At 41.6% G+C, this 21,949-nt stretch overlaps 1 protein-coding gene across 5 annotated transcripts in view; it reads right to left on the bottom strand.

Annotated features, from left to right (window-relative positions):
• tox2 (TOX high mobility group box family member 2) overlaps positions 1 to 21,949 on the bottom strand; it is a 97,052-nt gene that overhangs the window by 10,321 nt on the left and 64,782 nt on the right. For 3 of the 5 annotated variants that reach the window (XM_030374366.1, XM_030374365.1, XM_030374367.1), the window contains 3 exons: positions 21,133 to 21,408; positions 4,630 to 4,929; positions 3,325 to 3,555 (listed from right to left, as the gene is read on the bottom strand). In XM_030374366.1, the coding sequence (XP_030230226.1) occupies positions 3,325 to 3,555; positions 4,630 to 4,929; positions 21,133 to 21,408 (807 nt within the window). The remainder of the gene's footprint in view (positions 1 to 3,324; positions 3,556 to 4,629; positions 4,930 to 21,132; positions 21,409 to 21,949) is intronic. The other 2 variants (XM_030374369.1, XM_030374370.1) reach the window with 1 other exon arrangement.

Consider the following 21,949-nt stretch of genomic DNA (forward strand, 5'->3'; position numbering starts at 1 on the left):
ACCTTCGACATATACTAGACTAGACTACCGTCGACATAGACCAGACTAGACTACCCTCGACATAGACTAGACTAGACTACCCTCGACGTACACCAGACTACCCTCGATATAGACTAGACTAGACTACCATCGACATAGACCAGAATAGACTACCCTCGACCTAGACCAGACTAGACTCCCCTCGACATAGACCAGATAAGACTACCGTTGACATAGACTAGACTAGACAAGATTGCAGGATGTAACCAGAGGATATATAAATATTAAGAGTGAGAGTAGCATGAACAAACAAAGGAGACAGAGGCAGATGAACTGACCAAGATGCAGATGGACACTGAAAAAGTTAGCATGGACAGCTGTTTCAGAGTGAACACCGCTAGTTGTTTAAACAAAGTGACATGTGTTTTTCTGTTCAATCTATGACCTTTAAGTGATAAACAACATAGCAGACGCTATTAAAATAGAGTCTGTTCAGTTCCTATTCCTTTTTTTATTTGCACTCTCTCTCCCTCTTCGCAATAAAACCTGTGAATTGATCCTGATCTTACGCAACAAAAGGAGAATAAATAAACAAGAAAGAAAGATGTTGTTTTTTTAATTTCTGGGGCAGCCTTAACTCTTTGTCACCTTGAGGAATAACACAAACCAACCAACGCATTGATCTTGCACCACAAAGAAGAATGCCTTTGGGAATTGAAAAGCTGAATACAGTATAGTCTCCAAAACATCTTAATAAAGGAATAAATCTTAACATAAACCATAATAATACAAATAAAAGTCTTTGTTCTTTTCAAACTCAAGGACAGCGCTGGAATATAAACTAGCACACAACCAACAAGAACTGGAACTTACAAAAGCAACTGCAAAAAAATAGGGAAAGGAGAGGAAAGGAAAAAAAGAACAAAAGAACTCAAATCACAACATACAATCTTGTGATTGTTCCAGCGATAAAGAATAGAGTCATAGAACACGCGCAGCGCAGCCTTCAGCCTTTTCATGTGGATTCTGCTTGACAGCAGAGCTTCACATGCACTACAGGTAATTGGAAGCAGGAGCCACGTTCTAGTTAAAACAAACCAACCTGTAAGAGGAAGATTGTGTTTACATTCTAGGGCTGCCGCATGGCTCCAGAAGGTCTGACTTTGACATTACGGAGCACACCTCATCCGTCCTGTAGAATCCATGTGACAGCCAATGTTAAAAGAAACAGTATTCATCTCCAGCTCCGGAACAGGGTAATGGGGTTGGGGGGTATTGTCTACGCGCTGAAATTTTTTAAAGAAGAACTCAAATTTCCAACAGAGGGAGTGTATAGGTCATATTTGCAATCTCACAGATTGAAATGTGTGCAATGATTTTCTAGGAAAGCACCAGACCAAATTCAGACGCCATACTGGTAACAAAGAGATTTATGTTTCTGTTGAGATAAATTGGAGATGTAAAAATGTATTTCAATCGCCAGGAGTAGCCAATAAAGTGGCACTGATTGATCTCTGGCCACCAGATGGCAGAAAAGAGCCATTGTACTCAACAAATAAACTCATAGCCTCGTCCAGGCAATCTCCATTAACTGGTTTCTACAGTGCAAATGGCGTGAATAAAATAGAAAAAAACCAAACGTGTTTAAAAACCAATAGGGGCCTTGGGAATTGGAAAAAAATAGTTACAAATACAAATCCAATAACAGGCCGGTCACTGGCAGTTGGCCCAATGACACCTCATTCTGAACAGGATTTGTGAACGCAACAGTCCTACTTAAATGAATAGCAATCAAGTTTCTTAGTAACAGCTATAATGGTAGATGTGTGTATATACTAACCCCTCGTGTTATTGAAACAAGCAGATAAAGAAAGCTTTGCTACATTTAATTCCACACAAATATCATTATGTCAGGTTAATTATGTGTCCTTTAGGTGAGGTCATTTAATTGAGCACGAGTTCATGGAAACTAAACGTGAAATGAAATGCTGTGCGGTAACATATTAGATAGACGAAATGGTGGAATGGCCTTTCCGTAAACCAGTCTCTGTGTACAGGTAATAGTATGAAGGACAATGTCCATGGTGAAAGAGCGTGCGATAGAGAGGGGAAGAGAGAGAGAGAGAGAGAGAGAGAGAGACAAACATACACACACACAAACAGACAGAAAGACAACAATCTGAAAGGAACGTAAACATAAATAAAGAAATAGCAGATTAAAATAGAGAAACAGACACAGAGCGATAGAGATCAAGAAAGAGAGAAATAATTACATCCAGGACAAAAGTCCTGTGCGGTGGCTGCGGCTACACCATTATAAAGGTCTAGCAAGAAACCCAGTGAACAAGGGGTTAAGAAGAAGCACAAACAATAACATTTCAGTAGCAGATGTCCTTGAGGCGAAAACCAAGGACAAGGCAATTGCTAATCTTGTATTCCCGGCATGATCAAATCACCAGGCAACAGATATAAATAAAAGGACAGGAAATGAGGAATTCACATTCAAGGGTGTCAGCGGCGAAATGAAGATTCATGGTGAAGAGCCCCGGCGAAGGTGGCAAAAATTAACTGCAAATAAAAGGGACAGACGGCCTCCAAAGTCCAGCGTATATAAAGTAGGGGAGAGAGAGAGGGAGCGAGGGAGAGAGAAAAACACACACTGGTGCAAGAAAGGGTCTAGGCGACGTTGGTTGGGGCTAAGGAGAATGGGCTGTACTTTGTCATGGAGACAGGTACTTTTATTTGACAACCGGTCTACGTGTGTGTGTGTGTGTGGGGGGGGGGGTTGTGTGTGTGCTTGCGTGTGTGTGCGTGTGCACAGACACTCTGCGTATTCTAAAAATATGAGTCCGTCTGTGACCAGCATCATCAGACCAGACTCATTTTCCATTCATTTCACAACACCATTTGTTACCACACTCACAAAAAAACAAAAACAAGTATTTTGGCTGGGTGTGCTGGTCTGGAATGGCGAAAATGTAGTTTATGAAGAATGTACCATTGTGTATGTATATTTTCATAGACCAACCTTGAAATAGTCTTTCATTTTCTTATTAAAACACATTTCTGCTTTCACTAGATAGACACACCTGTGTATATGCTTTAAATACAATCTCTATTCAAATTAAAAAGATCAAATGTATTCACCTGTAAACTATTTATTTGCTGGAATGGCTTTTGTGATAGTCATGCTAAGTATTCATGCGGCCATCTTGGCTCTCAAAACTATCTGGGTGAGGGCAACTAATTACGCATTCAGTTCCCCTCACACGGACAGCGTTTTGAGCCAAGATGGCCGCTGGGTGAATATAGCCCAATGGCCACCATTTGGTTTCACATGGCTACCTGCTTCTGCTCCTCTCCCAGTCCATCCCACATGGAGGCCACTATCTTGGACACGTCTCCGAAGGTGGCGTTGGGGTTCTGTCCCTTAATGGCGGCCTGCGTGTCTCTGAAGAACAGGGCGTAGGCCGACACAGGCTTGGTGGGTTCATTGGGGTCCTTCTTCTTTTTCTTCTTCTGTGGTTTGGGCTTGGGCTTCATCATTTCTGAGGAGGGCCGCTTCTCGCCCGTGATCTAGTAGAAGAACGGACACAAACACACACACACACACACACACACACACACACACACACACACACACACACACACACACACACACACACACAGACAAACACACACACAAAAGGATTTATGATATGGCTGTAGAAAAAAAGCAGTTTAAGGTCTACAATATGGTTTCAAACAAGCCTCTGAAGTGCATGATTGGTCCTCTGAAGAATGCTTGTAACATTTGTCCAGGTGAACCATATAAACTTTATTTGAACCATGTGTTCAATACATGTGTAGTCGACATTAACTATTGCAGCCGTGATGAATTGAAAGGGACATTAACACAGAGCCCACCGCTCCACACACAACTGCCGTTGGCCTTTTTTTTAAATCTTTGATTACACACTGATGAAAAACAGACTTTTTTTGCTGAATGTAAATGTTTCGATAGGTTATCAGCAAGTTGAAAAAACTAAAACGATATGCATGCCATTCAGGATGACATGTTAAGAGTGCCATATGTGAATGTCTTTGATGTGACTGATGAAATGGCAAAATATTTTTTTTTATGTATATACATATGTTTTAAATCCTATGTGTTTAAAATCACACATTGGATTAATCACTGCCAGAACGATGTTTGGGTGGATATTGTTGTATGGACACCTTATGGCTTCCTGGGATCTTGAACTGCATATTGTATTGTTGTTTATTCCTTACACTGCATATTTGTTGACTAACTGGATGGCCATTGATACTATATTTATTGAACTGTAAACAATGTGTTGCTAAGCAATCCCTGTGTTCGCTTGATGTGACTCTGGTGACATATTGGACACACAATAGGATCCACGTTAACAGTGTTTTCCAGTCCTCCAAAAAAACACCTAATGATAAATGTGCTTAGCGTACCAAATATAAAACATGGAAAATCACAAATGTCCTCGTCTACCAGAAAACACAGAATGTCTTAATCGAATGGATGACACTAACTAACAGCCATCAACAATACCCTCTCTCTACCATGGGAATCACTGCTATCCATCCCCTTCCAGAAACCAAAGGAGAATACATGCAAATTGCAACACACACAAGTACCTTCAAATGAGACTCATTCTCCTCCTCCTGATTGGAGCTGGAGGGGGAGGGCGTGGCCGATTTACTCCCGGGAGGGGAGGGGGAACCGTGGGGGAGGGGGCCGCGTCCGAGCTGGGGGTTCAGCTGGGACAGGGCGCTCATTGGGTTGGCCAGTATCCTATGGGAACTGTTTAGTAAAGGGTTGTGACGGGAAGGGTCGTAATGATGGCCATCTGGGTGGTGGTGGTGGTGTTGGTGGTGGAGGTGGTGGTGGTGTTGTTGTTGCTGGTGATGGTGGTGGTGCAAAGCCATCTCCTGCATCTGGGGTGAAAGAAAAATACCAGATTTACTAACTTAACCTCTTTTAAAGGTTTCAAAGGAAGAAATAAATGACGCTAATTATCCAAATGCATTGATATTTGGATGTTTATGCTTTAACTCTATTATTTTTGTTTCTGATGAGATTAACTTTGGATGACAAAATATTTGTATTTTATTGGATTTAAGACATCTTCTGATATTTCACTATTTAACCAAGAATAGACAAGAGGGAGAAATTATATCAGATACAATTTAAAAGATAACGTAATTGTTATCATGCCTGCAATCTCTCTGAACTGTGGAATACGCATAAGGGAAAACTTCTGTGGGGACCCTCAAATTCCTCCTTACTTCACATTGCACTCTTACTTGAACCGCACATAAGAAGCTTCCTTACAAGCAACAAATTATCCTAGGAGATGTCGAATCTAACCACAGCCTCTCCGTCCAATGTTTAACGTAACCACTCTGTTTCAAAACAGAACAACAGACCACTGCATTACCCACACATAGACGACAATATTTCAGCAAGACGTCAGAGAGTGGTAAGGGTGAATTGAAAATGGGAGAAAGAAAGAAAGAAAGAACAAAAATAATCTATAATTCGGCAGCGCTGTTAATTAAGTTCAGAGCCTATCTTTTCCATCGGCTGGGCCCCACAACGGATGGAAACAAAACAGCCATTATGGCTGATGATAGAGCCACTAATCAAGAACACTTATGGAGGAAAACCCATCAGCCATCCAGAGACCTGATAACCTCACACTCCAAGTTTACTTTCCGTAGCCTCCAAAGATTCTCCACCAGAACTAGTAGGGAGATCAAAAAGCCTTTTTCTTCTTCCACTACATGTAGAGACACAGAACACGGGCCGAAAGGATGCTTTTAATGCAAGCCTAAATGGAAATGTTTGGCAATTTACAGATCAGAAAGTGATGAACTAGCATTTATTAGGCCCCTTAAACATTCATGAGTTAAATAATACATTAGACATTAGCACAGTGCTAAAAAGATCAAATTGAAAGGGCCCCAGCATATGAGGTCTTGATAAACATGAGTTGAGGTTCAAAGATGAAGGCTTTGCCTCTCTAATCATAATTGGTCCCAGTAGGTTCCTGGAATAAAAAATGTGCTGCAAAGTAATGTTGTAAGAGGCTGTGGTCCGCTTTGAAAACACATCATATTCACAGGACATTAGATTCAGTGTTTGGCTCAGCAGCTGCTAACAAAAGACAGCAGTGAACAAAGACATTCCTTTTGCATTTGAAATAACCCTGCTCTAACCTCCAGAACTAGTACAACCTCCAGCTTCCAATCACAATTGAAAACACCATCACTCCTCTGCCTAAAAAAATGGAAAAACAGCAAAGAAAATAAAGAAATGGAAACCCCAAAAACCGGGAGGAAGAAAAATAAATAAAAATCCATAAATTTCCCCTCACTCTCCACGGAACTGCTCTTTAAGGGTCTTCAACAACCAGCATTGAAAAACCAATTAATCAAACATGAATGCAGAAACAGCAGATTTATTTCCATGGCAACCGCCTCACAGCGAAAATTGTCAACCTTTAACGTGAGCTCCAGCATGTTTCAAATCAACAACAATGGAGAGATTGAGAGAACAGGTCTGGAGGTGACAGTAGCGCTCCCTCCCAATGTCCAGAAAACACACCAGCACCCATCCTCTCTCACTTTATAAAGCAAGAGAGTCGTGAGGGACCAATATCAGTTTCCTCTAGAACACTTAAAAAGTGAAATATGTTGTTCGATATTATTTCAATACATATTGTTGGACATGAGGCAAAATTTGGAAACCGAATGCAAAAAGAATGGCATTTGTTGATTAAATACAGCGTACTCAATCCGTTAGCTTTTATTTATATCCGTGCCCATATTGCATAACACTAATTAATTTGCTGCCCCCTTTTTTTATTAGAGCAGAGTGTTCCTGCCTAACTAATGAAACACAAAGGCGTGAAAGCCTTTGTTACCAAACTACATTTCCTTTGGAAAGTTACTGAGTGCATATGAGATATACAAGAAAAGATGCAAATATGGTATATAGGCGCTAGAGACTCGAAGAGGAGGGAGAGAACCAGACAGTTGACATTAAAGTAGACATCGCCCTACATAGCTATTAAAGTTTGCAGCCATTCCCACAGAATATCGTAACTGTTTAAATATCATAATACTAACCACTCACACAGTGATATTTGCCGGCTAAAAGTCATCCAAATGTGCTTTTTAAATGCCTCTAAGTGCTTTTAGTTGGTTGTGTTCACCTGGGCAAGACAGAGAGCGTAAGAAGTTATCTGGCGGCGCCATCGCATCTAAGCTAAATAAAACCACTGGCTGACAGCTATACAAATATTATGAAAGATTCTGACAAAGGTTGCTGGTTGCCATAGGTACTGTATGCTAATGCCTCATAGCATCATCCAAATGGTGAGCCAATGGAGGGGGGAGGGCTGATGTGTGTGTGTGTGTGTGTGTGTGTGTGTGTGTGTGTGTGTGTGTGTGTGTGTGTGTGTGTGTGTGTGTGTGTGTGTGTGTGTGTGTGTGTGTGTGTTGAGACTAAGTAACAGGGTTTAGTTAGTCATTACAGGTCTTCTTGCTCTATAGCAGAGATGTAGTGTTTCATATCATTGTGCATATTGGATTGGGACCATGTATGCATACATGAAGTATGCATATGCAGAAATAAACTAGAATATTGAAAGGCATTATTGTTTTGATACCAGTGGAAATGATGTCAAATATCCACACATAGTCATGGTTTAGCATGATTTTGCCTGCCTCACAACATGCAGTATCAAATGTATCTTCACACTTACACAAAACTATTCCACACATTCAGGATTGCTGAATGTCTACCCTGATTCTAACCTGAATGAATCACACAATACCAACCCTATTGCTGTTTTGTGGTTCTCATGCTATTAAAAAGGTGAGTGACAGGGTTCTTGTAATTTCAAGATTTGTGAGAGAGAGAGAGAGAGAGAGAGAGAGAGAGAGAGAGAGAGAGAGAGAGAGAGAGAGAGAGAGAGAGAGAGAGAGAGAGAGAGAGAGAGAGAGAGAGAGAGAGAGAAATTCTTGGAATACCAAAATCCATCCCTTCAGGGAGGTCAGCCCAGAGTTAGATTAGATTGCTGTTGGTGATGAGCAAGCCTCTGGTCGACCTAAATTGTGAAGCAGAGCCAGGAAACTTGGCCTGAACTTGCTCCTCTCTGCCACCATTGCATCTGCCAAGTATGTATTCACATCTTGTACATCATAGTAAAATGGGAGTCAAATAACAAAAGGCTTTCCAATTACGTGTAGCACATTGCATGCGGGATGGAATATGAGAAAGCCATTGTTCCTCTTGCACCCCCCGTGACCTTACCTTTGAAACTGTTTTCATGGCCACTCCGATTGCCTGCACCGTTTGATTAAGCTAAGGGGATTTCACCAACACAGCACAGGGAGGTAGAGAAGAGCCTCCGGAGCCCGAGTGGAGCCGCAGCACCAAAAGAAGCTAGCTTAGCTCGCTAGCTATCGTTGTGCCAAGGACTACCAATAACCTCTATGTTTTTTTGCAAATAATTCTAACCTGAGTCCTTTTAACAAACCTTTGTTTTTTCCTTCATTTAAAAATGATAAATGTTTAATTCAGCTAGCATTTAGAACACAGACAGCCTTTGCAAGGGGAGCAGGCAACACTTGGCCCTTCTAAAATCAATAGTTGAATCTTGACAGCGTAATCTTTTGTCAGAAAACCACTAAATACTTGATCCTCATGAACTCCCCCTCTGAGTGACGATAAAATAATGATCATCCTCTATTTAAATGAAAAATGTCATACAAAATAGGAAAGACCACAACCAGAACTATATTCAGTCTCAAAGCATACTGCATCAACGTGATTTTCATTAGTAGCTTCCTCCTATACTACTGTTTTAATTTATGTTAAAACCTTAGGTTCCAAACTTTAACTTAGTTTAAATTTAATATTTTCGATTATGTCTATTTTGACCAGTGAATTTATTATGGCATGGCGAGGGTCAACGTATTACAAAAACAGACTTAGAAGTGATATGAAATTAAAAGAGTTATTTTAACTACAGAACAAATGACCAATAGAGGAGTTAATGTCAGAGCAGACAGAAGAGGGACTTACTTTACAGTTACGCTATACTTAAGCTACAGAAGATAACAAACTATATTCAGAATTATTATCCAAATATTTGAATACCAGTTATTTGGATAGTTCTCTACAAGCAATTAATGCAAAACCTTAGATGGTGCTCTAGTGGGAAACCCCTAAAGCATTACTCAGCCTGAGGAAGTTAGACAGACAGGTCAGACAAAAGTGTGGGTGTGTGTTTAACACTCCAAACATCTTAACGCATTCCATTCACAACCTTTACAATATGGAAATATGTCATTTGGAGTGGTCCTTTTGGTCCTCCATTGCCTTGTGTGCAATGATAAATTATATCATTGGCCCAACATGGAAATTTACTTGTGACATAAAATATTATGGCCATAGAGTAAGGTGATAACCAAAACTCTGTTAGCAGGAGAATGTTGAGATGGCACTGGAGAAAATACATTGGGCCTTGAAGGTCAATGTGTTTAACTTTCAATATGTTGAAGAAAATAATACATTGGAATGCAGAGCGTGTCAAACGAACTGCATTTCTAAAACGATGTGCTAAAGTGTAAATAATGTGTACATTTATTAATAATAATAAAGCGAAAAACACAAATGCAAATGCCAGAACGTAACTGCAAACACCATTGCACAACTGCAACGCCACAACACAAATGCAATAGCTGTAACACAAAATACAACAGAGTGGCCAGTGAGCAGAATGAAACGGACACACACTATTCATTTGAGAGAGTCTACTGGCCGGTTCGTTTCATTGTCCTCATCCGTTGATGCTCACTTCCGCTATGCTGTGGCTTTTGCATTTGTGTTTTCCATCAATGGGCTTGTGTTTTTTTGAATTTGCAAAGCATTTTGGATACACAATTCATTCGGCATGTGTCAGCCAAGGTCATTTTAAGCTTAAGATGCCATATTGCTATGTGACCATGCACAGTATTGCCATCATGAAGTCCTAATGAAAAACAAAGTTCAATACACCAAACGCACCTGAGTTAAGGAGGTGGACGCACGGACAATCCCACATACTTCCCTCCACTCACTGTTGAGAGTGAGGAGTGCCTCGGCGCTGCTTGTTTGAATGCATCCTGATCAATAACGGTGGGAGTTTTCCGGGGGCCCTTTTCCCCAGCCTCCTCCGTCTCTTCCCCCGCCCGGGATCTGACGGGAGCCATCTTGTTCAGAGTGATGGCTCACTCACACAGGTCCGCCGCTCGCTATTGTAAAATCACCCAGCGTTTAATTGAAACAAATGACTATAATAATAGAACATTATCCCTGCAGGCGCACGGCCGTGACAGCTTTAATTAGCGGTGCGTTTGGAGACTGATCCCTCCACAGCGCGCTGCACGCTGCAGCAACACAGCGCTACACAGGACCCCCTTCAGGTTGGGAGCCAAACGCTGGGGCCTCGCGGGCCCTCCCAGCGACTAGTCGTCGCTCAGCCCTCGGGGCAAAGCGCCGTTAACAGCTCTCTTCCTCAAAGCAAGCTGTCTCGCCCCTGGTTGCCTTTCCTCACTGTAATGTATTCTCATCCTCTCTCTCTCTCTCTCTCTGCATGGCTCTCTCCCGCTCTTTATTCCCTTACCCGTCTCTTTGGCTTGTCGTACATATACCCGGGAGGGTCATTTGCAGATGCTGAAGAGTACTAATGAGAGGGAGCGCATTCAAGAATTCATGCGCGCACATTCAAGAAAAAAGCTAAGCAACACTGCCTCTCTTTTGCTCGCGTCACCGGAGGGATTCTACAGTACGGAGGGAAATACTGCAAGCAGAATTATGCTCGTATGTACAGAGTAACTTAATATGTGTTAAAAATATTTTTTTTTTAGACATTAAGTCTGTTTAACAGAGTTAATTTACACACAAACAAACCATTGGTAAGGTATTTAGTTGAGTTGTTGAATCCAAATTTAAAAACGGTGAACTGACAAATTATCGTTTGCTATTCTGGCAAAGAGACATTTCGAGGCTTAGTTATTTTTTGGAACAACAAAAATGTTTAACACCAACACTTTTAGGTCAAGTATGTTTGCTCAATCCAAATACACGCTGGCATAAAATGGGTAAAAGCTAGAGGAAAGCTGCCCTCACATCCAATACGTACGGAACCTCTGATCAAGTCATTAATAATTGAGCTGAAAAAAGACGCCCATTCCTCTAGAAAACAATTTTTTGAAGTTGTTGAATCCAAATTTAAAAACGGTGAACTGACAAATTATCGTTTGCTATTCTGGCAAAGAGACATTTCGAGGCTTCGTCACCGGAGGGATTCTACAGCACGGAGGGAAATACTGCAAGCAGAATATGCTCGTATGTACAGAGTAACTTAATATGTGTTAAAAAAAAATTTTTTTTACACATTAAGTCTGTTTAACAGAGTTAATTTACACACAAACAAACCATTGGTAAGGTATTCAGTTGAGTTGTTGAATCCAAATTTAAAAACGGTGAACTGACAAATTATCGTTTGCTATTCTGGCAAAGAGACATTTCGAGGCTTAGTTATTTTTTGGAACAACAAAAATGTTTAACACCAACACTTTTAGGTCAAGTATGTTTGCTCAATCCAAATACACGCTGGCATTAAATGGGTAAAAGCTAGAGGAAAGCTGCCCTCACATCCAATACGTACGGAACCTCTGATCAAGTCATTAATAATTGAGCTGAAAAAAGACGCCCATTCCTCTAGGAAACAAGCAACCGTAAGTGTTAATTATAGTGGGCATGTGAGCACTTTGTTCATGCATATGTTAAATACTGAAGTTACAATTAACTTTCGCACCAATCTCCCATTTCACTTTCTCTAACAGGAAATGTATGTTTACCTGTATCATAAATTAGAATATCGATTACCTAATATATTCATGATTAACAAAAATACATTCCTCCATTTTCAGGAGACAGAAGGTCGATTGAAATTGAGTATTGACTTGACGACATCTGGTTGGAGATGCGGATCTGCCGCAGTGACCGCAACACGGTTGGTTGCAGATAGAAATGTTGTGATGCCCCCCCCCCCCCTCTTCTCAGCACTTTCCACCCATGTCCCTCATTACAGCATGAAGTCAGAGCCTCCTTCCTCCTTCCTCTTTACTCTCTGTCTCTCTCTCCCTCTCTCTCACATACATATGTTTTCTTCCACGTTATGTATCTTTAGCCTCTCTCTCTCTCTCTCTCTCTCTCTCTCTCTCTCTCTCTCTCTCTCTCTCTCTCTCTCTCTCTCTCTCTCTCTCACTTTCTGTGTCTCTTCCTCTTAACTTTATCTCAATGTTCCTCTACCTCTCCCGCCCCCAGCCTGGGAGCGTCTCAGAGCCCACCTTACAGAGCGTGGCGTCAGAGAATCACAGCCTTGTCTGGAATGACATGTCGACACACACACAGACACACAGACACACACACACACACACACACACACACACACACACACACACACACACACACACACACACACACACACACACACACACACAAACACACACACACACACGACTCACATGCACACCCATGCACAGATTCACTAGCACACACACAGACACACACACATGACTCACATGCACACACGCGCACAGATGCACCAGCACACAGACAAACATGCACACACTCACACACACACTGAAACACACACAGACACAGGCCCCCCCACACACACACACAGACACACACACACTCATGACGGTTGAAGGCACGTCTCTGCTGCCGCTAATGAGACCGCTGACTGCCGTGTCAAACACAGTGTAGACCCTCTCCGTGTGTGTGTGTGTGTGTATTTGAATAATTGTGTGTGTGTGTGTGTGTGTGTGTGTGTGTGTGTGTGTGTGTGTGTGTGTGTGTGTGTGTGAGAGAGAGAGGGGGGTGGGTAGGGATGGGGTACGGATCAAAAATGAGCACAGATGCACAAATAATGAGTACAAAAAAAGAAAGAGCTCACAAACAAAAATATAGTCCCTTGTGTGTATGTATCTCCAAACATAGATACACACACACACACACACACACACACACACACACACACACACACACACACACACACACACACACACACACACACACACACACACACACACACACACACACACACACACACACACACACACACACCCATAGTCTGGGGTCATGCCAAGAACGATGGTACCAGAAGGTGATTTGCATGTGCTTTAACTTTGCTCATGCTACAGAGCTAACACGTTTCTGACAGCAGCCTTCATCACCCTCATCCAACTGAGGACCTGAAGGAAAACACATGCTACGGTGAAGCGCTTGTAACATACAAATGATGTACTGCCGTGTGTGGGGGATACAGCAGCACTTAGTGGTATATAACAAGGACATCGCTAACAACCTCATTCAATGTCTAGATTCTGTTTCATTTTATTTCATTCTCAAGCAAAGTGTCCTTTTGTATTTCCTCGTCAAACCTGTATGCGTATTCATCCTAATTAACCGTATGTGATAGCCTTGGTAGACATGGGGAACATTTGGCGCAAACAAACTCAAGCCTTTTAGAGCCAATTAACATTTTCAACCACAGATGTTTTAAAATGAAAACTACTTCACATGAAAACGGCCTTGCATCCCTCAATGTTCTTAATCACAGATTTATCCTGAACATGCTCTTACGTGCAAAAACTGAATTATTGTGTTGTCTTCCACCAGAAGAGCACTGCACAGCGACGATATGGAGGTTCTCTCCATGGCCACCAGGGCAGCATAGTCCTGCTGCCAGAAGCAGAATGGGCTGATGGATGGCTGAGATACAGCACAGTGCAATATGGACACGATTTCATGGCATGATAAATCGCAGCAGGGGCCACAGTTGCTAGATGTAATATGAAATGCTTTATCTACGTATCTTCCTTCATAACACCGGCTATCTGCTGTGGATAATTTTTGAATTGTTTCTTTGACTACACTGTTCTGCACTCGGATGATTTCTTTTGGTGGCATTGTGTTTTTGTTTTGAGGAGGCAGGCAAGAAACAGAACAAAAACAACCCACTTTATTTTTACCCAACATGTGTTTGTTGTATGTTCTTTGACTGAAAGAAAAACAATCACCTTCTTGTGTTGTTAGAGAGAGTAGACGCAGTGAAGCGCAGAACGCTGTGAACTGTTCTAAAGCAGAGCAGTGAAAGACCATTCGTACCTCAAAGGAGTGGAAATTAAAACTCTATTGTGAAGGCATGCATTTGTCTCATAACTATTCCATTAAAGTTCAGCACATGTGCCATTCAACACCACTTTTGATTAAAAAGAGAAATGAAGTTGACACCGTATCCTCTGATTAGCTTAATCCTATAGGTTAATTGACTTTATCAGAGAGCGAGGGGTAGGAAAAGATTAGCTGACATTGAAGCTGGCATTGAACATCTCCCCCCACACCCCAATAATAAAATTGGAAAATAACTTCTTTCAAGGCATTTCCTAATATACAACTACAGTTTCATATCATATTGCCAGAGAAATAAGGTACTTTCTCCCAGGAGATGAGAAGAGAATTGAATTTTTCTTATCGGTCATCTATTTTTCCACAGAATGCTATTACTTGCAGCCTGCCGTTGCTAAGCAACAGGAAATATTAATAGGAGCTTTTATTAGCTGGGCTTTACCAGTGGAGTACTAAAATGAGGAAGTGGAAAACATGAATGTGTTACATAAATCTCTGAACCTTTCAGGGTTCGCACAAGTCTCTGTTTGTCCTCTGATTTATCGCTGTGATGGTTCATTTATGGGACTGGGGATGTGTGGGGGGTGTTACGGGGGTTGTGAAATACCAAAATGGTACATTAGCCTAAGGCGCTATTTGAAAATAAATAATCACAAACCAAAATAACCAACATTAAATAAATATAAACACACACATCTAACAATTTTTTGAATTCAGATATATTTCATATTATTATTTAATGAATATTTCTTACGGTGGATTTCAAGAGAGAGCGCTGAATAAGCAAATGCTGTTTTGTGTGATGGTGGGAGCCTTGATGATTCTTGCGCATTTCCTTGTGTCTGAATGGCTAAAATAAGTGATATAAATATAAATCCCACTCTATCAGTGGGCTTGTTGAACTGTGGTGGAAAGGGCCAACCATTCCATCATGTTGCGGGACAGCGTAATCCTTTTAGCCAATGACTGAGAATGACGGCCTGGAAAGAAATGGCTTCTTGCTTCATATCATCACCGTATATTGCATTTTGAACGATAAGTATAGCACAATGCCCCGGCTCGAAAACAGACTTAAATCTATCGCCATTATGATGATGGACAATGCCAGTAACACATGCCAGGCAATCTAATGTTGGGAGCACATGCACAACAATAAATAAATAACTAATAAAATACAGACAGTGATCAGAATCGCTAGCCTTTTGGATTATCAGATTATATTCTTCTTTCCTGTGATGAATATGCATCAGTAATGAAAAACCAAAGCATTATGTCCGAGAAGGAACAAGATCCAATACATTTGGGTGATGATTAGCAGTGGGGTATCTTCCCATAATGCATTTGGTATTTTGATGTAGGATAAATGTATGAGATAGCCCTAAATGAGCCTGTTGGTGAATTAGGGTTAGGGTTATTTATAATGAACCTGAAGGTGTAGACATTGACATATAGCAGGCTTTCTGAAGTCTGCTACACGTTGTAGCGGACTGTTGTTATTTTTGCACAAATATTGATAAGCAAGTCCATCCCTTTAGAGCAGGGCATCCAGTCAATTCATGAATTAATGAATGAACAAATGGATGTGACCAACATACAATGCTCGCATTTGAGCCAGCAATTTGGAAATCTATAGATGTGCACTTTTCTACACATCTTGACTCTGACAGAGACATGGTAGCTCTTCAATGAATAATCACAGGCCTACTACCATCCTGAATTAATCGTTATTTGTGTATCAGTCAGACAACATCACACGTAAACATACAAGCTAAACAACATTAAGGTCACATTGCTCACTTGTGATTCCAGAAAGTCTTCACGTGCGGTATCCGAGATGTGTATCTCTCCTGGCTTTTTATTGATAAGATCGGTGCAACCTGAGCACAGCTATTCAATGTCTAATGTGTTTTGGAACTTGTGAAAGATAGTATGACAGTGAGGACATTAACATAGAGAGAGAGAGAGAGAGAGAGAGAGAGAGAGAGAGAGAGAGAGAGAGAGAGAGAGAGAGAGAGAGAGAGAGAAAGAGAGAAAGAAAGAGAGAAAGAGAGAGAGAGAGAGAGAGAGAGAGAGAGAGAGAGAGAGAGAGAGAGAGAGAGAGAGAGGGAGACCTGCCAAATGCATCAAAATATCACAGAAAGGCTGTGCTGTAGTGGAGAAGCCAGGAGGGGCTTCTCCACCACAGCACAATAAGTATCCCTGAAAGAGTCTGACGAACTGGAAGAATTACCTCTCTACAAATTGTGGGGAGTACAAGTGCATTATTCACTCTGGCTTGGCAGACGAGACGAATGGTGGGTTTCTGTTTAAAGGATGTAGTTAGCATAATTCATTATGTCTCCCTTGTTAACTTTAGTTGTATATTTAGAAAAAAGCAAGAATCAATCATAAGCCCGACTAAAAACAAAATTGTTTGATCCTTCTGGTGGAATGTATTTCGCATGTTAAACAAAACATTTGGATCTCTCACTGGGCAAGAGAGCAAAGAGAGACCAAGGAGAGCAGAGCAGCCAAATATCTGCCATTCCAAAATGTGTGCTAGCTTTTGAAAACCCACGTCATTCATGAAAATGCTGTTACCAACAACATTCGTTCAAATTAAAAACATCATTCAAATGAACAATACTCAAAAAAATAATCAAAGAAATGTTAAATAAACACCCATTGTGTTGCGGTTGTCTTGCTATTTATGATAAATTAGTATCTAAATATTCCACATATGGCCCGCTATGTAGCTGAGGAGCCTACCTTGAACAATGTTACCCACCGTGAACAAGGCTCATACTAGATCATTGACTAGGCTACGTTGAAACACCAAAATAATGTAAAACATATCCAAATACACCTTTAAAATATTCCCGAGATACAAGAAACTCAAGGTTCAAGGCTATTTTCACCACATTTTCCCAACAGAATAAAATAAAGATTCTCCTCTTCTTGTGACCGTACCAGAGCATCTTTGCTCCCCCCCCCCCCCCAGCCACTATTCCCTCTCTCTCACTCTCTCCTCCACATATTACTCCCTCTCACTCTCTCTCTCTCCCCTCTATCCTCATCCCCTCTTCTCTCCGTCCAGCCCTATAGCACTCTTTTCATTGCCCAGCTCACGTATTGAATCTGCCTGATGAAAACAGATCTCACTGCGGCACCACAATAGAATGGCTGATGCAGGAAAGATGAACCGTAATGGATTTTTTTTTTCAATGTGCTCAAGATTGAATATAAGGCCTGACCTCCAGATGTAGTGGATCCATTTCAACAGCATAGATATTGTTTATAGTAGACACGCGCACGTACACAGAAACACACACACACACACACACACACACACACACACAAACTGATACGCTCACACTTGTACTTGTAGACACATGCACACACACACACACACACACACACGTTTGGGAATGCGCCCTCCCCCTACACACACAGTGTATACATATTACATAGACACACTCACACACAAACGTGCTCACAAATGTAGAAACATCCAAACACACATACACACACACACACACACGTGTGTGCGTGCACCCTCCCCCAACACACACACGGTGTCTACATATTACAAAAACATACAGCCACACACACACGCACACACACACACACACACACACACACACACACACACACACACACATCTGTGGGTGCACCCTCCCCCAATGCACAGTGTCTTTATATTACAGACAAAAATTCAAGCACACACACACACACTCACACACACACACACACACACACACACACACACACACACGCGCACACACACACACACACACACACACACACACACACACACCAGGGGCAACTTCCCCAGCAGCAGCACCTCATCCCATCAACATATATACTGTTGCTATCGAGCCCCTCCTCCCTGGCCCAGACCAATGCCCATCCAGTGCAGTCTACCAGGAGCGAAAGCAGCTCTTTATTTATCCATCTATCTGCGTGGAGTAGCTACGTTGATAATGGCAGCGCCGCCTTGTTTGAAGTGCACAGTCCGCCTAATTACCCTGCCCACCAGAGTGTGTCAAGGTGACTCACCGTTTTTAATAGATACCCGGGGTCTCTCTCCCTACGCTCACACACACACATACACACAGACACACAGACACACAGACACACACACACACACACACACACAGACACACACACACAGCCATGCGGGCGATTCAATTTGAACTGTTTCTTCTTGGGCCGCTGTATTCTATCTGTGCTTCTTTATATGCTACGTTATACGTTTTATCCTGGGTTTTTTAGCTGTGGTTTATGGATTTGTCTCTGAGCTGTTCAAAACCAGATTGTGGTTGGAGAAAATCGAGGATTGAGTAGTTTAAGAGCAAAGAAAAAAGCAATTTGTAATAGATCCCAGATAAATAAAAATACTTTTGAGTAATCAAGCAGTGATTTTATGCCATTACTCTAAACCCTACGTCCACACTGCTACGGTTCTATTCGAGAACCCAGGACAACAGAATAATAATACAGCACCGTGAGGAGACCCTGATGAATCATTTCATTGAAATTCTATTTTAAATAGCTTTTTTTTACCTGACTGGATTTACAATAAACTAAAAGCCCCCTTTGGATCCCTCACTATCGGCACCAACATCAGCTCAAACCGCTGCCATTAACTCATCCACTGAATACAATAACACAGCAACTAGCGTGCTGGTTCATATTAAAAGCAAAAGGAAAACAACCACAACAACAAAAGCATAAAAGCCTGGTGTGTTTTCATCGTACAACCTGCCATATTCGCTTTATTCTAACCAAGCCATGTGAGCGTGTGTGTGTGTGTGTGTGTGTGTGTGTGTGTGTGTGTGTGTGTGTGTGTGTGTGTGTGTGTGTGTGTGTGTGTCTGTGTGTGTGTGTATGTGTGTGAGTGTGTGCTTTGAAGCTGTAATGAATTACCTGTCCACCAAGAGAACAAATGGCCAATCAACCACTGTCTCCCCTGTAAAGGTCATGATCAAAATGTGAAATGACGATGAAGATAAATGATATACGAGTCCAATACCTATGGGAGCATTACAGGGAGCAGCGGCGTATATTTCAAGATTTGTATCAAGCCGCGGCATTGCCTGGGACCAGTGGATGCTGTTTACCCCTCATCTGTCATTGTTTATGAGAAACATTCAAATATGCTGCGTGAAATTTAATACGCATGGCAGCCTCTTAGTTTTTGTCAAAGGGATGATGAATCCTACATCTAAAAAATAACACGTTTTTTTGTATTCAACAGGATTGGTTGTTTACACAATATGGCAACTGTAATAAATAAATAAAAACCGGCAATGAAATGATAGAACATTGTGAAATTCTGACCTTCAAAGTTCAGATAGGATTTTGGATACACCAAAAGGCGATGTCATCAATATAAAAATCAAATCTAAAAAGAATGTTGCGTTTCATTTGATGTTGTCTGGCTGAAGGCATCTGAGAACGCCCTGTACTTAAATATACATGAATCAATAGTAAAACTGGCTTCATCTTCAATACACAAATGTAGCTACTCTGGTTGTGTAGATAAGAAAAAATACAGAAAGCTTTGGTTTTGTACATTTATTGTAGCAAAACTGTAACACGTACATCATTTCTTCAACGCTGTTACCTAAGAAAATGGAAATGCCAAAATGCGGGGAAAGGTTCTATTTTTTACTGCATCACATGTGAATGCAATTACGGGTTGTAATTAGGGAAGGGTTTTGTATGGTGCTGAGAGAGTAATCAGCGGGTATTCATCGTGATATGCCTGACAGATTGACCGATGCAAGCTGTCTCCAAATTATACTATAGAATTTACCCACAATCCTTTTCTCCGCGAATAAGAGCTGACTTAGCAGCCAATGAGCACCATTAAAGTCCCACACCCCCCATTTCTTTCCTCCTTCATGTTGTAATATATTCTTTATGTTAAATTTCTTTTTTGTGTGCGGTTGCACACAGTGTATCATGAAATGAGTGCTTGCATGGCGGTTCCGTTTTAATGAGGTTGATATTTTTGTACATCCAAAAAAGTGTTTGATAGATATAACGATATAAAGATATAACTCATGTTTTATATTAGGGATATGAAACATTTGCTGCACGAATGATTTTGCATGACACTTTGTCTGTATGTCAGTCTTTCTGTCTCTATATATCTCTCTCTCTGTCTCTCTCTTCCTTCTCTCTCTCTCTCTCTCTCTCTCTCTCTCTCTCTCTCTCTCTCTCTCTCCCTCTCCCTCCCTCTCTCTCTCTCTCTCTCTCTCTCTCTCTCTCTCTCTCTCTCTCTCTCTCTCTCTCTCTCTCTCTCTCAATCTCTCTCAATATCTATCTGCCGATATGTCTTGCTCTTTATTTCTCTCTCTAGCTCTCTATCTATCTCTCTCTCTCTCTCTCTCTCTCTCTCTCTCTCTCTCTCTCTCTCTCTCTCTCTCTCTCTCTCTCTCTCTCTCTCTCTCTCTCTCTCTCTCTCTCTCTCTAGCTCTCTACCTATCTACCTATATATCTCTCTCTCTCTCTCTCTCTCTCTCTAGCTATCTACCTATATGTTTATCTCTCTATATCTATCTACCTATGTGTCTTTTTCTATGGCTCTCTCTCTATCTGTCTATATAGCTATCTCTATTTCTATCTCTGGCCAGATCTCTATCTGTATATCTATCAATCTATCATTCTAAATATAAAACTATCTCTCTCTCTCTCTCTCTCTCTCTCTCTCTCTCTCTCTCTCTCTCTCTCTCTCTCTCTCTCTCTCTCTATCTCTCTATCTATCTATCTATCTATCTATCTATCTATCTATCTATCTATCTATCTATATGGCTATCAATCTGTCCACAGATCAAATAAACTCCTAGGTATAGACTGCGTTCCCGCTCCCTCGTTCCCCTTTGACTTCCACTCACCGAGGGCATCTGGCTGGAGAGCAGGTGCCCGTCCTGGGCCAGCATGTTGGACATCATGAGGGCGGGCAGCTCCGGGTAGGAGTAAGGGTTGATGAGCCCGTTGTGGGGCAGCGAGTGGCAGAGGTACCCGGTGGAGTCGTGCTCCATCAGGTGGAGGAGGGAGGGCTCTGGGTGGTTGGGTGGAGTGATTGGCGGGATTTCGTAGTCCTCGTCGCCAGCGGCATTCCCGCTGGCGTTCCCGGAACCGCCACCGCCGCCGCTCTGACCCGTGTAGCTCTGGGAGAAAGGCAGGGACAAGGAAGGGAGATAATGAGTGATCACATATGGTTTGCATGTATGAAAAGCACTGAATGGGAATTATACATACAGAGGCCTGGTAAAGTAATAGTAGTTTTAAAGCTAGGGTAAGCTATTTAATGTAGATGCATTTTTGGCATAATTGTTAACAACTAGCTAGCAAGCTAGTTGTGTGTTTTGGGGGATTGGCTTTGGAGGGAGGCCTGAACTTTTTGGGAGGATACTTTCAACATCAAGCATACTCTGGTTTCTATACTCTGGTTTCTGCTCCCAAATCCCAGAATGCATTGCAGATGCCCTGTGTAGAGCAACTCATGAGGACCCTCGTGACGCTCTGGCCTCTCAGTTATACGATATACAGTTACAAGATACATTACTTTACCTTATAAAGTAGCTTTATGTCAGTGGGCTAATAAAAGTGCCTTCCAAAAGCCACATCTTTGTCTACACCATATCGGGAAAAAAACACCAACAGGACCACAGTGAAATCCGACACACTGTAAAACGTAATAAGTGCAAT

Source organism: Gadus morhua, chromosome 13 (assembly GCF_902167405.1).
Source record: "Gadus morhua chromosome 13, gadMor3.0, whole genome shotgun sequence".
NCBI lineage: Eukaryota > Metazoa > Chordata > Actinopteri > Gadiformes > Gadidae > Gadus > Gadus morhua.